At 35.7% G+C, this 16,971-nt stretch overlaps 1 protein-coding gene across 3 annotated transcripts in view; it reads right to left on the minus strand.

The window, feature by feature from the left end:
- The window catches only part of LOC136826117 (PDF receptor-like), a 154,796-nt gene that overhangs the window by 46,053 nt on the left and 91,772 nt on the right, over positions 1–16,971 (minus strand). For all 3 annotated transcript variants that reach the window (XM_067083101.1, XM_067083100.1, XM_067083099.1), the window contains exons 3-4: positions 15,210–15,323; positions 3,612–3,784 (exon numbers count right to left, since the gene is read on the minus strand). In XM_067083101.1, coding sequence (XP_066939202.1) covers positions 3,612–3,784; positions 15,210–15,323 — 287 coding nt within the window. The remainder of the gene's footprint in view (positions 1–3,611; positions 3,785–15,209; positions 15,324–16,971) is intronic.

Consider the following 16,971-nt stretch of genomic DNA (forward strand, 5'->3'; position numbering starts at 1 on the left):
CCCCTTTTCAGCTCTGAATGACCTCAAAGTTCCCAGTGCATGGCCTTTGGCCTAAATTCTACATTCCATTCCATTCCGTAAACCTATGCTAACTGGTATTGTTTTGTTTTCCACGTGTTCAATCGGAAAATGGCCAAATTTAGGGGCCAAATTTAGGCCCCATTTGCAAGGGGATGACACTCTAAATCGCATACACTTAATCTCGCGGGGGTTTGAACTGGTATATTCTTGTTTTTAAAAAAGATCTTTTAACGTTGAAGATATAAACAGATTGCCTTTAACTGATGAAACGACCTTCCTATTTATTACTGGGGCTGTCCCCAGAAATTCGTTGATTCTCGGCAAAATTCTCTGACCTTAATAAGAAGAGAAAAATACCAACTTTAAGATTAAAAAGAGAATCACTACTGGTTCAAGCATCACAAGATGAAACCTAATGCATCTAATTTTTAAAAGTTAGAGCCTTTTGGGTCCAGTTTCAAAATGATAAAGTCTACAACCTCCAGCTTAAAGATGATGGATAAACCGACGGGGTTCCAGTGATAAATTAATAAGACTACCAGTACTAATTCACATATGGCAATGCCTACTGGTTCCAGTATTAAAATGACAAAGACAGTTGTTTACTATTATTATAAACAGAATGATAAAGACTCTCGCGTTTGATACGAAAAAAAAAAAAAAACCCACCGATTTCAAGAACAAAATGACACAGTTCAAATAAGTTCAAAAATGAGAATCACTACCGCTTTCATTAAGGGAATCCTGATGGGAGAATGAAAAACGCATCGTTACCAATTCCAGCACGAGAAACCCTACTAGCCGGAATTAAAATGCATAACTCTAAACAAACGACCTTTGCTTTAACTAAAACCGGGGCGGCTGTTATTTCCGGAGTGTCAAGCAGGTACCGTGAAATTAAATAGCATTGTGGAAGCGTCCGACAGCAATAAAAGCAAAATTAATATTTATTTTTAACGCTTTGAGAATCTGGCATTTATATAAATAAAAGTACCGATAGAACTAACTACAAACGTGAAACACCATGAAGAGAATAACAAGTGCTGCAGCCACATTCATACCTTAACTGCTTCACATTTCACATTTCAGTTCTGTAAAGGAGAGTTGGCTCATCAGTACCTTCATATAGGCACCCATTGGTTTCTCTAAGCAATTCAAGGCTCTTACCAGTCATTTGCATAAATCTCGCTGCCTTTCTGTGAATCGCCTCTTTTCTCATTCTACTGCCATCAGTTACATACAACCTTAAATACTAAAACAATTCAGCATCTTCAATTCCTCAACAATCCATATTTGAATTCATTGCTCACTGTTCCTGGTCTCCAGTTATCCACATAAACTTGCTGTCGCTCGCATCTACTCTCAATTCTCTTCTCTTGCAAAAGCTTTCAAACTCTTACAAATTTTGTGTAGTTTTTCTTCAGTGTCTCAAATTTTCTTATCCATTTTCTTACCCATTTTCTTTTTCTGAATCTTCACTTAACTGCCAGGGAGACACAACACATCTTTGTCTTAGACTCCTTTTCATACCAAACCAGTCACTCACCAGCGTCCAACTACTAACGCAAACTTCACTTTCTTGTCAAAAACTCTCAATTGTTTTTAATGATTTATATTCTATGTCATGTATTCTCGACACAGCTCACTCTGTCTGGCTATTAATTCTGTCGCAAGATCTTTTTCACTCCTTTATGTCCACGCATGCCATATATAGCTTTTTCCCGTTGCTTACGAAATTCTTGGATAAATGTTTCATAATAAGAAATTGATCCGTACGCCCTCTCCCTACTCACGAACACACACACACACACACACACACACACACACACACACACACACACATATATACATATATATATATATATATATATATATATATATATATATATATATATATATATATATATATATATATATATATATATCACCCATTACAGGTAACCTTGAACTATCCACTAAACTGGTCAGCAATTCTTGGTAAACGATGACAGAAAGGTCTGTCCACGAAACTGACTTTCGAACAATATCTGAACGGACTGCAGTGAACTAAACCTAAAAGTATTTCATTCGGCTTTCAACTGGCAAGCCTAAAAATGTCGAGCTACGAACAGATTCTGCCTAAAAATTCCGCCATCCCCTCTCCACCCCTGGTCTCGGAACTTTGTGTTTGACAGCCCCGTGGGAACAATTGTTTCGTGGTTGGGAAGTGGGCGGCAGCAGTGTTATATTCGGGTGCGTCAAAACTTAGCTAAAGGTATTTGATTATTGTTAAAATGTCTATCTACAATAAGTCTGATAACCTGCCTGCTGTTCCTTTCTTTTGCATTTCTGTGCTTGCAACTGCAGACTCGCTTTCCTCGTGAGTCTATGCTTGCATTAAGAAAATCATCTCTGCTTATTCCACAGTTTGACTGTCTGCAGTAGAGTCTTTTACAATAGACTTCATCACGGAATCGTTTTCATAAACCTGCACCTGGTTTATTCCGCCGTCGTTCTTGCAGTAGCCTTCCGCAAAGTCCCAAATAAAATGCAAATTCTTCCCGTACCGAAACAGTGGGATATTCGTGTTCTGTGAAACCCGAAAATGCTTCGAGAGAATTCGTTCGTTTTCTGTCTGTACTCATTTACTTCAGGCAGACCGTTCGTTCACAATAAGGTTTAGCAGACTTGTCACACAATTTACTTAAGACCATTAATCTGACATCTCTCTTCCTTTTATCATTCTGGGATCTGTTTCCCATTGGGATTTTCATTCACTAACTTATTAAAGAACTTGGAATGGCATACCTCAACCCACGTAAAAGAAATAAAATGTGGATCCGCGTACTATGCCGGACCTATCCCTTTTCCTAAATAGGCAATTAAACTCCCTTAACATAAATTATAACGACTATTTTGACAGATATTGAAGGGACGGACGGACAAACAGGCAGGCCAGGGTGAACACGTACATTCCGTCTAATTTCGTTGACGCGTGAAAAACATCTGTCACCTTTTCGACACATAGCCCACCCCTCGCCAAAATTTTTTTAAAGACATATGAACACATGTCGGTAACTTATCGAAAACACAATCAACGACATTTTTATTAGGCCTAAACACTGATACAAACGATTATCCACTTGAAGTCGCCGATTTGTTTCAAACATGTTTGTGATATGGATGCGATAATTTGCGGACGCGTGTTCAGAACATATTTTAGTGTATTGTGGATTATGCAAAGCGCAAAAAAGACCAAAACACACTCAGGTAAAATGTACAATAAATTCCAAACTGGGAAATCATTTATGAATGACGTCATTTATGACTGACATCATTTCTGAATGACGTCATTCACGAATGACATCATTCCTGAATGAATCACCTTCGCGTCTTCCTCTGAACACACCCAGGTAAAATGCATAATCATAAATTCTAAATTGGGAAATCGTTTATGAATGACAATTTATGAATGACATCATTTCTGAATGAATCACCTTCGCGTCTTCTTCCGAACACACCCAGGTAAAATGTACAATAAATTCTAAACTGGGAAATCATTTCTGAATGACATCATTCCTGAATGACACCACCATTCCTGAACGACTCACCTTCGCATCCTCCTCCGAACTGGAATGCAGTTTGTCCAGGAATTCCTTCACTTCGGGGACAAAGCACATCGTGTAATTAGTCCAGCCTCTGTTGTCAGGATCTTCCAAGGCCCCGCCGACAGAGGTTTGGCCCAGCCAAATCCCGTTGGGGCCACAGCGACGGTGAGCCATTTCTGAAGGAAGAAAACCCGAAGGGGATATTAAATGGAGTCGAATTTCGGAAGGTGTTTGAGTATTCGAAATGGTGGAGCGTTGGAGAAAGTGGAGTGTGGTTTGTGTGTGGGAAGGATTTTGGGAGAGTAATGTTACGGATCGTTTTTTTAACATGAATATTTGAAATGATACTTTTTGGTTTTCTTGTTAGATATCTCAGTGCGTGGGAGACGAATGCCCTGTGATATTTTTGTTTCACACACCAACAAGTACACACACCCCAATATATATATATATATATATATATATATATATATATATATATATATATATATATATATATATATACAAACAAATATATATATATATATATATATATATATATATATATATATATATATATATATATATATATATATATATATATATATATATATATATATATATATATATATATATATATATATATATATATATATGGGGTGTGCGTGTATGTGTGGGCGTGTGCAATTAAAATGTCACAGTGCATTCATCTTCCACACATTGAGATATCTGACAGGAAGTCAAATGGTAAAGGGGAAACTATTGCAATTAGAGCTCTGACCCGTCTGTAGCCTCAGACCCTTCTTCGTTACCGGTATGTTTCTGAGCTCAATTTCCTCTCGATCTAACACTGTACTTAATGGAAAACTCTTCTAAAACACTTTGCATTCTTATTTTTCCTTTATCGGGCACTTACTGGGAACAACAAATTTTGCCTCGATATTGCAGAAAACTTTAATGGACATGGAACTGAGGCATAAAAAAAAAAAAAAGTGCGCCGAAGTTTCTTCGGCGCAGTCGAGCTTTCTGTACAGCGTACAACCAAGGCCAACGAAAACAGATCTATCTTTCGGTGGTCTCGGTATAATGCTGTATGAGCCGCGGCCCATGAAACTTTAACCACGGCCCGGTGGTGACCTACTCTATATCTTGCCAGATGCCCGATATGAAACATTAACCACGGCCCGGTGGTGACCTATCCTATATCGTTGCCAGATGCACGATTATGGCTAACTTTAACCTTAGTTAAAATAAAAACTACTGAGGATAGAGGGCCACAATTTGTTATGTTTGATGATTGGAAGATGGATGATCAACATACCAATTTGCAGCCCTCTAGCCTCGTTAGTTTTTAAGATCTGACGGCGGACAGAAAAAGTGCGGACAGAATAAAGTGCGGACGGACAGACAAAGCCGGCACAACAGTTTTCTTTTACAGAAAACTAACTAGTCTTTCCTTTCAGCATGGCGAGGGAGCGTTTATTTGAGATATTGTGGAGGGAGAATATCCCAAAATATATATGTTAAATCTTTTCCTAAACGCCCAATGGAACGTGCCTTTGAGAGAGAGAGAGAGAGAGAGAGAGAGAGAGAGAGAGAGAGAGAGAGAGAGAGAGAGAGTTGAGATTAATGACGCTATAAGCTGGTTTATCTGAAAAAGAAGTGTTATGGATCAAATAGTTATTCGGAAACTTAGGACATAATTTCGGTTCCGCCGCCTTCAGATTTCAAGCGTCAGCTGAGGAAACCAGAGAATGATGTAATTTGGTCAAGGCTAAATAATATTTGATGAGGGATAAATGAGAACAGTTAACAGAATCCTGACGTCTTTTTCTAATGGTGAGGAAACGTCAAGAAAACAAAGGATAATGTGGATGATAAATGCATGTATTGAAAGGTCGAGACACTGTACAAATGAGGCGTAAAGGTATGGGAAAGATTGCTGTTATGGATGGGGATAAACGTGAGTTTACTGAAGTGGTGGGGTCTTGTGATGCTTAATGAAGAAGGAAAAAGTTGGAAGAAATTACCAAGCTTTAATCTCAGTTCATCAAAGGTCATAAGTTAATGATTAAAATTCCCCGATAAGAATTTTTTTTATCACTGATTGCTAACATTAATCTTTTAACTTCTTGTAAAGTTGACTATTGATGTACTCATTTAATACTGTGCTTTATATATATATATATATATATATATATATATATATATATATATATATATATATATATATATATATATATATATATCATTATAGACTAAAGGATAATATAAAACAAAAGTAACAAATAGGTGTATATATGTATATATATATATATATATATATATATATATATATATATATATATATATATATATATATATATATATATATACACACACACCCTATTTGTTACTTTTCTTTTATATTATCCTTTAGCCTATAACGATGATATTAAGCAGAAACACATTTCTTGGGAAATAATTATCAACATGTATAAAATAACACTGAACACAGCAACCCATTATCGGCTCATGACCTAATCATCTACCGACTGCGTACGTAAATGAAACTGAAAATTTGAATACCGTCAAGGGTACCTTTGCTCGTATTAACTCAGTGCAAATAAGCAATAACTCAGATTTCTCGGTTGAGAAATACCCAGAATTCTTTCAACAAGTGGTCGATTAATTTCCTCGTGCACTCCTAATTTGCTTATGTAGATTAGATCGCCTTCTCCGAATTAACAGAAGTCGTGTACTGGAAGCTCAAAAAAAAGAAGAAGAAGAAGAAGGAGAGAGAGAGAGAGAGAGAGAGAGAGAGAGAGAGAGAGAGAGAGCGTGAATCTCTTTTATATTCACTAATATCAAGGCAGAAATATAGAGCTTATGTAGATTAGACCGCCATCTCCGAATTAACAGAAGTCGTGTACTGGAATTTGGATTTTCAGGCAACTCAAAAATAAACAGAAGAAGAAGAAGAAGAAGAAGAAGAAGAAGAAGAAGAAGAGAGAGAGAGAGAGAGAGAGAGAGAGAGAGAGAGAGAGAGAGAGAGAGAGAGAGAGAGAGAGAGACCAGGAAGGCGTGGAGGCGATGAAAATTTCGAAGCAAGTCAAGATGGCGAGAAGAACTTTTGTAAAAAGGCACTTATATTAAAGTTGCGTATGTTGCCCGCTGGTCAAGTGGGCATCACGTTCCTTAACAGCAAGTTAAAGAAGGACTGGTTTGGATACGTCCCTTAAATATTCCGTTCTCAGTAGTAGAGAAAATGACCAAAATCGGTTGCTGTCGAATATTCATAGATCCGAAGAAGTCTACAGATTGCAGAAAACTAGACGTCTATAAAAGGCGCGGTAAATTATTACTGGTGCATCATGGAATACCCCTGTCTATGCTGAATTTTGCATTGCTGATGAATAATGTATAAAAGAATATTCATTCATATCGACAAGATAAATAGAAATGGCGATACAGGAATAACGCAAGTAATAACAGGCTCTCTGTAAAAATATATCTGGTATCCTATGCAAGAAGAGAATAAATACAAATAATAAAGGCTGTAACACCAAAATTGGACGGATATACGAGAGAAGGAGAATTTGCAAAAGAAAAGGGAAAACACTGAAGTTGGTGCATGGAGTAATGAAAGAATAAGAAAGAATCATCGACCAGTGAAATGGTGCCGCATTGCCATGAGAAGAGATGAAGGTATATATATATATATATATATATATATATATATATATATATATATATATATATATATATATTGAAGACCAAGAGAGAATGTGAGGGGGTGGAGGAATCCAAGATAAAGGAATGGGAATCGAAGACCAGGAATGGGAATGGAAGACCAAGAGAGAATGGGAGGGGGTGGAGGAATCCATGATAAAGGAATGGGAATCGAAGACCAGGAATGGGAATGGAAGACCAAGAGAGAATGTGAGGGGTGGAGGAATCCATGATAAAGGAATGGGAATCGAAGACCAGGAATGGGAATGGAAGACCAAGAGAGAATGGGGGGGTGGAGGAATCCATGATAAAGGAATGGGAATCGAAGACCAGGAATGGGAATGGAAGACCAAGAGAGAATGGGAGGGGGTGGAGGAATCCATGATAAAGGAATGGGAATCGAAGACCAGGAATGGGAATGGAAGACCAAGAGAGAATGGGAGGGGGTGGAGGAATCCATGATAAAGGAATGGGAATCGAAGACCAGGAATGGGAATGGAAGACCAAGAGAGAATGGGTGGAGGAATCCTTGATAAAGGAATGGGGTGCATCAAAGACCAGCTAAAGAAGAGAAGTGAGAAAACTTTGCTCATGACAAAAAAAAACAACAAAAAATCAATCACAAGATCCGCAACTATGAACGATCACATGTTACAGAATTTGAACTGCTGGGGTTACATCAGTTTGAAATGGCAGCCGAATTAAGCTCTCCAGCCTAACAATAAATCCCTAGGAGCTGATGAACTGCTGATGAAGTTTTTAAAGCCTTGGATTTTGATGAGGCGATTAACCTCTGCTGGACAGAGAGAGAGAGAGAAAAAAAATAGGTCATTTCGAGAATGCATATATCAAGTGAATTAATGGGGTTTTTAACTTGCACGTTCTCCCGGCAGAAGGTTAGTGCCCTCAGTGAGAAAGACCTTTACGGAAAACTGGTTTTCCATGGAGGCAAAGGTGAATGTCCTGGAAAGGTGAATGTAAATGGGAAAATGTCCCCTGGAAAGTCAGAAAGGGACGCCATGTTAGTGAGGAGAGATGTCCTTAAATCAAATGGAAAAAGGACAGAGTTAAGCCAAAGGAGTTCTAAAAAGCTTTGGATCAAACAAATGCCAGTCGATAAATCTGGCAGCACCCGGAGGGAAAAGTGAAAAGAGAAAGGGTAGAGAAAGTTTATCTTCTGATCTCCCACTAATAGAGAGACAGAGAGGGGGAGTTTAACTCCTGATCAATTGAGAGAGAGAGTAAAAAAAAAAAAGAGAGAGAGTCCACTCTAATCGCCATACCACTCGAGAACGATGCTCACTTCCGATAAAATGTCTTTCCATGTTCATTTCCCCACCTTTCCCTTCATTTCCTTTTGATGGGACGGATGCAATGAATGGCTGTGAGACGGTGCCTCGTTGAATTGCAATGAAAGGCTCGCCTGGTAAGAGGGTCCTCATTTCAAACGGATTAATGTTGTAAAGAGGTCAAAACTACGCATACTGGGGGAGGGCGGGCAAGAAATTCCCGATGCCATTAAACTAATGACATTGGAGTTATGTCTATACGATTATCCTAGATTTAAAAAAAATCTCCCTTTCTCTACTTATTGAGAGGAATGCTTTAGGCACCGATATTTATTTTTACTTAGTGATATGAACACACGACACAATTTGTGAGTGAGTACATATATATATATATATATATATATATATATATATATATATATATATATATATATATATATATATATATATATATATATAGAGAGAGAGAGAGAGAGAGAGAGAGAGAGAGAGAGAGAGAGAGAGAGAGAGCGTGAATCTCTTTTATATTCACTAATATCAAGGCAGAAATATCGCTTAATACAGAACTGAATATACCCTGGAAATAATTTAAGCACAAAATGGAATTTTAACTGATAAGTTGTTCTGCCCCGGGACAGGATTCGAACTTTGGCCCGGTTTAGAAACAGCGACGGACAGTGACTTTCACCATCCTGCTATCAAGAGAGATAATAGACGATATTTATGGCTTAATATTTGCGTGTGTATATGTATGTATGTATGTATGTATATATATATATATATATAATATACTGTATATATATATATATATATATATATATATATATATATATATATATATATATATATATATATATATATATATATATATATATATATATATATATATACGTTGTGTGTGTGTGTGTGTGTGTGTGTATATAACGTACGTTTGAACGATGACGTACCTTTGAACAATAACGTACCTTTGAACGATAACGTACGTTTAAGCGATAACGTGCATTATTAGACCGATAACGTACGTTTTAACGATATTGTACGTATGAACAATAACGTACGCTTGGCCGATAACGTACGTCTGAACGATGGCGTACTTTTGAACAATAACGTACGTTTGAAGTTTAACGTACCTTCGAACAATAACGTATCTTTCAGCAATAACGTACCTTCGAACAATAACGTATCTTTCAGCAAATAACGTACCTTCGAACAATAACGTATCTTTCAGCAAATAACGTACCTTCGAACAATAACGTATCTTTCAGCAAATAACGTACCTTCGAACAATAACGTATCTTTCAGCAAATAACGTACCTTCGAACAATAACGTATCTTTCAGCAAATAACGTACCTTCGAACAATAACGTATCTTTCAGCAAATAACGTACCTTCGAACAATAACGTATCTTTCAGCAATAACGTACCTTTGAACAATAACGTGCCTTCGAACGATCACGTAATCCCGTATTCTAAAACTCGACTCAGCATCAGAGACTATAATCGTGAAAAAGTTCCCTGCTGACATAGGCCTCCTGATAGAGATCCTATTTCCTTTCTGATGACACTTCCTTAAGGATCCCTATATAGGCAGGATTTGTCGTTTCTGGCTGAAAAGGGTTGATGGGACGGAGAGCCGTTCTTTCTGTCATTTTATAATATTAATATTATAGTGAAATATGGGTTACGCTAAACTCTGTCTGTCTGTCTCTCTCTCTCTCTTTCCGTCAATATTATCTTGCAATCTAGTTTACGCTAAGTTCTCTCTCTCTCTCTCTCTCTCTCTCTCTCTCTCTCTCTCTCTCTCTCTCTCTCTCTCTTTCCGTCAACATTATCTTGCAATCTAGTTTACGCTAAATTCTCTCTCTCTCTTTCTCTCTCCGTCAACATTATCTTGCAATCTAGTTTACGCTAAATTCTCTCTCTCTCTCTCTCTCTCTCTCTCTCTCTCTCTCTCTCTCTCTCTCTCTCTCTCTCTCTCTCTCTCTCTCTTTCCATCAATATTATCTTGCAATCTAGTTTACGCTAAATTTCTCTTTTATATATACATATATACTGTATATATATATATATATATATATATATATATATATATATATAATATAAACATTAAACATATATGTATATATATATATATATATATACACACATATATATATATATAACGTGTGTGTGTGTGTTTGTGTATACACACACACACACACACACATATATATATATATATATATAATCATACACACTCAGGCGTTCACACACACACACACACACATAGCTTCACACAAGATGCACACCCATCAACAAAACTCATCAAACTACAAACATATCCACAGCACACTATCAGTAGCAAGGGTTAGCACAAAGGAATGAAAAATGTAGGCATTGGAACAGATTCAACATCTATATCCAGAAGCTATAAAAAAACTGGGATAAACCAAAGATCTGTGATATGAACAGGTCGCTTTAATATTAAATAAAAAAATTAGAGATCAGTAATGAACAATGTTGAAAACTGTCATTCCCGAATTTACTGACGAAGCTCACTGAAAATCCCGAATAACCAACCAACAATTTCCTAGAGAAACAAAACACCACCACTTTGCGTCATCCCAGTTATCAAGGAAAAATACTTCAGCCACCTAAGACATATTATTTCCCCTTGACGAAAAATGCAGCGTCCGGTGACCTTTTCCTAGCTCGGCAAGGGCAGGGTGCCATTCCCACGGCACTTACCGTGATCTAGACAAGTCATGAAGCTGGCACTGGACGCGAATAGGACACTTCGCCGGGTCACAAGAGAACCACTTTCCTCGGCTGTAAAGACCTCTCGCAGACAAATTGCTTGAGGGAGCCTGACAGCCCTCCACGTCCGCTAGTGCTTTTAAATTCTGCAATTTTTACTTCGGTTAATCAACTCGAGACACTTTGCTTCAAGGCAAAAGAACTTAGTGCATTCACATCGCCGTAATCTTGGCTCTTTTTATATCAACTTTAATATTTCTTAATTAAAAGTTTATGCAGTGGTTTCTCACTTTTTATTAACTTTTGTTTTCATTAGTACCGTTATTAGCTTTTTATTATATGTAATGACTTAAGCAATAGCAATTCCAGTGGGGGCGACGGAATTGAATTCAAATTGCTAAAATAGGCTTCAGGTTTTCCCTACATATTTTTCCTCCGTTCTCCAATGCCAGTGTTAAAGACTGGACCTTTCAGACTCTGCTCTGGTGAAAACATGACCTTGACAAAACGGCAATACATTAAAATCTGAATTAAACAGAAGAAGAGGTTTGAAAGCAACCCAGTAATATAATAATAATAATAATAATAATAATAATAATAATAATAATAATAATAATAATAATAATAATAATAATAATAATAATAATAATTTATGTAAAATCGTCTCATGAAAGAAAGAGTAATTTTCTATTTTAGATCGAATGATACTTTTTGAAATAGCGTACCTTTACATAGCACCTTCTTTCGGCTCTGAAACAGGCTCATTTAGCCTTGCTATGGATTCCATAGCCTACATTATGACCAGAGACTCATGCCAGGTAATGAGATTTGCGATAGCTGGAAATGGCAACTTGTAATTACTTTGAAGAGCCAATTTAGTGAACACTCATTTCATTATTTTTGCGTAATACACCACAAATTTCACGTATGGGTATTTAATGGCTATTATAAAAGCAATTTCAGTGTATTAACTTGAGCTATTATTTCGGGAATTCACTTTAGTAATTGAATGTATACTGTGATTATAGTCTGTCATTACAATGTATATTCAATTGCTAGTCGAGTCAATAATGAGCAACTATTTACAAAACAGTGACTCATTCACATATTTGGAAATCATATGAACTCTGAGGATTTATACTAATAAACGCTTCGCCTATTATGTAAATGGTTATTGAGACATAAATACGTTATTAATATTAATGACGTATTAATATTAATGTTAATATCATGTCAGTATTTAAAATTAACCTTACAACATTATAACAATAATCTTGTCAGCAATTAGAGCAGTTGTTTTGACAACAGTCTCGTCAACAATTGAAATATCTATTCCAACAAGAACATCACAGTAATCATTGGAATAGTTATTCTCATGAGAATCATGCAACTCAATGGTGACTCCAACAATGGTGCCATCAGGAATGGAAAGAGTTACTCCATTAAGAAATTCACGCCAGGAATTTATCCCAACATGATAAGTTTCTCTGGCAAAAATAATCTTGCAAGCAATTTGAGTAGCAATTCCGTTAAGACATTTACAACATAAATTGAAATAGTAATTTCAACAGTCATATAAGTGATTTGAAAGTATCCAATAACAATTCAGTCAATAAACTAAATGCCTGTTCCGACTAGCAACCCAGTTATTTACTATGATAGTTATTGAAACAATAACTCAAGTCGTTAATGGGAGGAAATAAAAGGACCAACCTCTAGAGGATAAAGACTGGAAATGTTTTCAAAATAATGGACGCCAAGACTTGAAAGGTATCAGAGAAATGATGATGGTTGCCAAAGTATAATGACGCTCGAGGGAAAAGAGGTTATGATGAGTTTCGTTCATGGCAAGTTGTGATAATGATGGGAAGGCGATAACGGTCAAATGGTGTTAATACTGGTTGGATACGATAACGGTCAAATGGTGTTAATACCGGTCGGATACGATAACGGTCAAATGATGTTAATACCGGTTGGATACGATAACGGTCAGATAGTGTTAATACTGGTTGGATACGATAACGGTCAAATGGTGTTAATACTGGTTGGATACGATAACGGTCAAATGGTGTTAATACTGGTTAGATACGATAACGGTCAAATGGTGTTAATACTGGTTGGATACGATAACGGTCAAATGGTGTTAATACTGGTTGGATACGATAACGGTCAAATGGTGTTAGTACTGGTTGGATACGATAACGGCCAAATGGTGTTAATACCGGTTGGATACGATAACGGTCAAATGGTGTTAATACCGGTCGGATACGATAACGGTCAAATGGTGTTAATACCGGTTGGATACGATAACGGCCACATGGTGTTAATACTGGCTGGATACGATAACGGTCGAATGGTGTTAATACTGGTTGGATACGATAACGGCCAAAATGGTGTTAATGCTGGTTGGATACGATAACGGTCATGTGGTGTTAATACTGGTTGGATACGATAACGGTCATGTGGCGTTAATACTGGTTGGATACGATAACGGTCAAATGGTGTTAATACTGGTTGGATACGATAACGGTCAAATGGTGTTAATACCGGTTGGATACGATAACGGTCAGATGGTGTTAATACTGGTTGGATACGATAACGGTCAAATGATGTTAATACCGGTTGGATCGATAACGGTCAGATGGTGTTAATACTGGTTGGCGATGGTCAAATGGTGTTAATCCTGGTTGGATACGATAACGGTCAAATGGTGTTAATACTGGTTAGATACGATAACGGTCAAATGGTGTTAATACTGGTTGGATCGATAACGGTCAAATGGTGTTAATACTGGTTGGATACGATAACGGTCAAATGGTGTTAGTACTGGTTGGATACGATAACGGCCAAATGGTGTTAATACCGGTTGGATACGATAACGGTCAAATGGTGTTAATACCGGTCGGATACGATAACGGTCAAATGGTGTTAATACCGGTTGGATACGATAACGGTCACATGGTGTTAATACTGGCTGGATACGATAACGGTCAAATGGTGTTAATACTGGTTGGATACGATAACGGCCAAAATGGTGTTAATGCTGGTTGGATACGATAACGGTCATGTGGTGTTAATACTGGTTGGATACGATAACGGTCAAATGGTGTTAATACTGGTTGGATACGATAACGGTCAAATGGTGTTAATACTGGTTGGATACGATAACGGCCAAATGGTGTTAATACTGGTTGGATGGGTTGGATGACAGGCAGGGAAAATATTAATGCTTAAGTAAAACAATAAATATTAAAAATATATCGGAAAACAAATATACGCATAAAAATGATAAGAATAGAAAATTATGCGAGAAATTATAATTATTCCTCGCACAATAATGAGGCTTGAAATTGATTGGATTATCCTAAATTTTGGAAGGATAATCATCATTAATTAGCGTCAAAATTTGACAAAAACGTATATCGTTTGAGACTTAAAACTGCTTGGTATACAATGAAAAACAAATTTGCATGTGTGTGTTATCGAGAGCATGTCAGAGCATAAACAATCGTAATTGTTTGTCATACATATAACGGAAGCGATGGGAAATAAAATAAATATAACATGAAATAACAGGATAGAAAGGGAAATTGTAATGAAAGTAATGCAAAAACTCAAAACGTAATATGTGTCAAATTGCGGAAAATATATATATATATATATATATATATATATATATATATATAAAATATATATATATATATATATATATAAATATATATATATATATATATATATATAAAATCGAAATCTCTAAAATCAGTCAACAGAATTCCAGAAGGATTAAAAAAATAAGAAAAATGCACCAACAACAATAACGAAAACAGACAATAAACAAACACAATAAAAACGAAATTCTAAGGGAAAGGAGGAACCAATCACTCACGTAATGGATCGACGCCCTTGATGGGCGGGCATGGCAACAAGACGTTGGTATTGGGCGGCGTGGGCGGCCAGCAGAGAATTTGGTCCCACGTGGCATTGCACCATTCTGGTTCATCTGGAATGCAGAGAGGGGAATATATTTGTTAATGATGATGGGAAACAGGGGAGAGAGAGAGAGAGAGAGAGAGAGAGAGAGAGAGAGAGAGAGAGAGAGAGAGAGACGAGGGTTAGATGAAGGGAAGAAGAATTAATAATTGTGAAGGCAGAGAGATACATAAAAGCAGTTTTACAATAATAATAATAAAAATCGTACGTATATATATAAATATAAATACATATATATATTTACATATATAAATAAATAAATAAATAAATAAATAAATAAATATATATATATATATATATATATATATATATATTTATATGTATAAATATATATACATATAATATATATATATATATATATATATATATATATATATATATATATATATATATATATATATATATATATATATATATATATATTATACACACAAATATACAGTATATACCTAAACATATATAGAATTGCAGTACATTAAAATATAAAAAAACAACAGATAAAACCGCGGCAGGCAAAAAATGAAAAACAAAAATAAAATAAAAATAAAACCGAAAAACAGCGCGGGCGTAGAAATTAAGGGAATAAAGTTCAAATGGCAGAAAAATTAAATACAGTTCTTATTCAAGCGTGAAAATAATCTGGAACGTTGTTTTAACAGAATATATCACAAATTTCAGTGAAATACAACGTTCTGGATTTAAAACCATTTTTCTATGAACAACTAATGTTCAAAGAGATTCAAATTTAGCTGTATGGATAAAAGGCTAGTATGTTTATTCTATAGTGCTGAGACACTATAAAGCAATTCATATTTCACCATATAGATAAAAGGCTAGAATGTGATTTTTATATAGTGCTGGCACACTATAAAACAATTCATATTTCACAACATAGATAAAAGGCTAGTATGTTATTTTATAGTGCTGACACACTATAGAGCAATTCATATTTCACCACGTAGATAAAAAGTTTGTATGTTTATTTGATAGTGCTGACACACTATGAAGCAATTCATATTTCACCATAATGATAAAAGGCTAAAATGTTTATTTTATAGTGTTGACACACTATAAAGCAATTCAAATTTCACCATATGGATAAAAGGCTAGTGTGTTTATTTTATAATGCTGACACACTATAAAGCAATTCAAATTCACCATATAGATGAAAGGCTAATATGTTTATTTTATAGTGCTGACACACTATAAAGCAATTCAAATTTCATCATATAGATAAAAGGATAGTATGTTTATTTTATAGTGCTGACACACTCCAAAGCAATTAAAATTTCACCATATAGATAAAAGGCTAGTATGTTTATTTGACAGTGCTAACACACTATAAAGCAATTCATATTTCACCATATAGATAAAAGCCTAGTATGTTTATTTTATAGTGCTAACACACTATGACAGGCTGGGTAAAATTTACAAAATAGATATTGGATTCAAAATCAGAGTTATTTATAAAAACCACATAATTTAGATACAATTTCTGTTTTTTTTTAACAAACACTGATTAATATCTGGCGACAACCCTTTTCGTATAAAATAGCCTATATCAGCAATTAGCCAGATTATAAGGAGTATTGCAACCTATATAAATTCTATATACATTCCATTGAGAAGCTTTTTGCTGTGGTAATATGATTTAAATT

This window comes from Macrobrachium rosenbergii, chromosome 40 (assembly GCF_040412425.1).
Source record: "Macrobrachium rosenbergii isolate ZJJX-2024 chromosome 40, ASM4041242v1, whole genome shotgun sequence".
NCBI lineage: Eukaryota > Metazoa > Arthropoda > Malacostraca > Decapoda > Palaemonidae > Macrobrachium > Macrobrachium rosenbergii.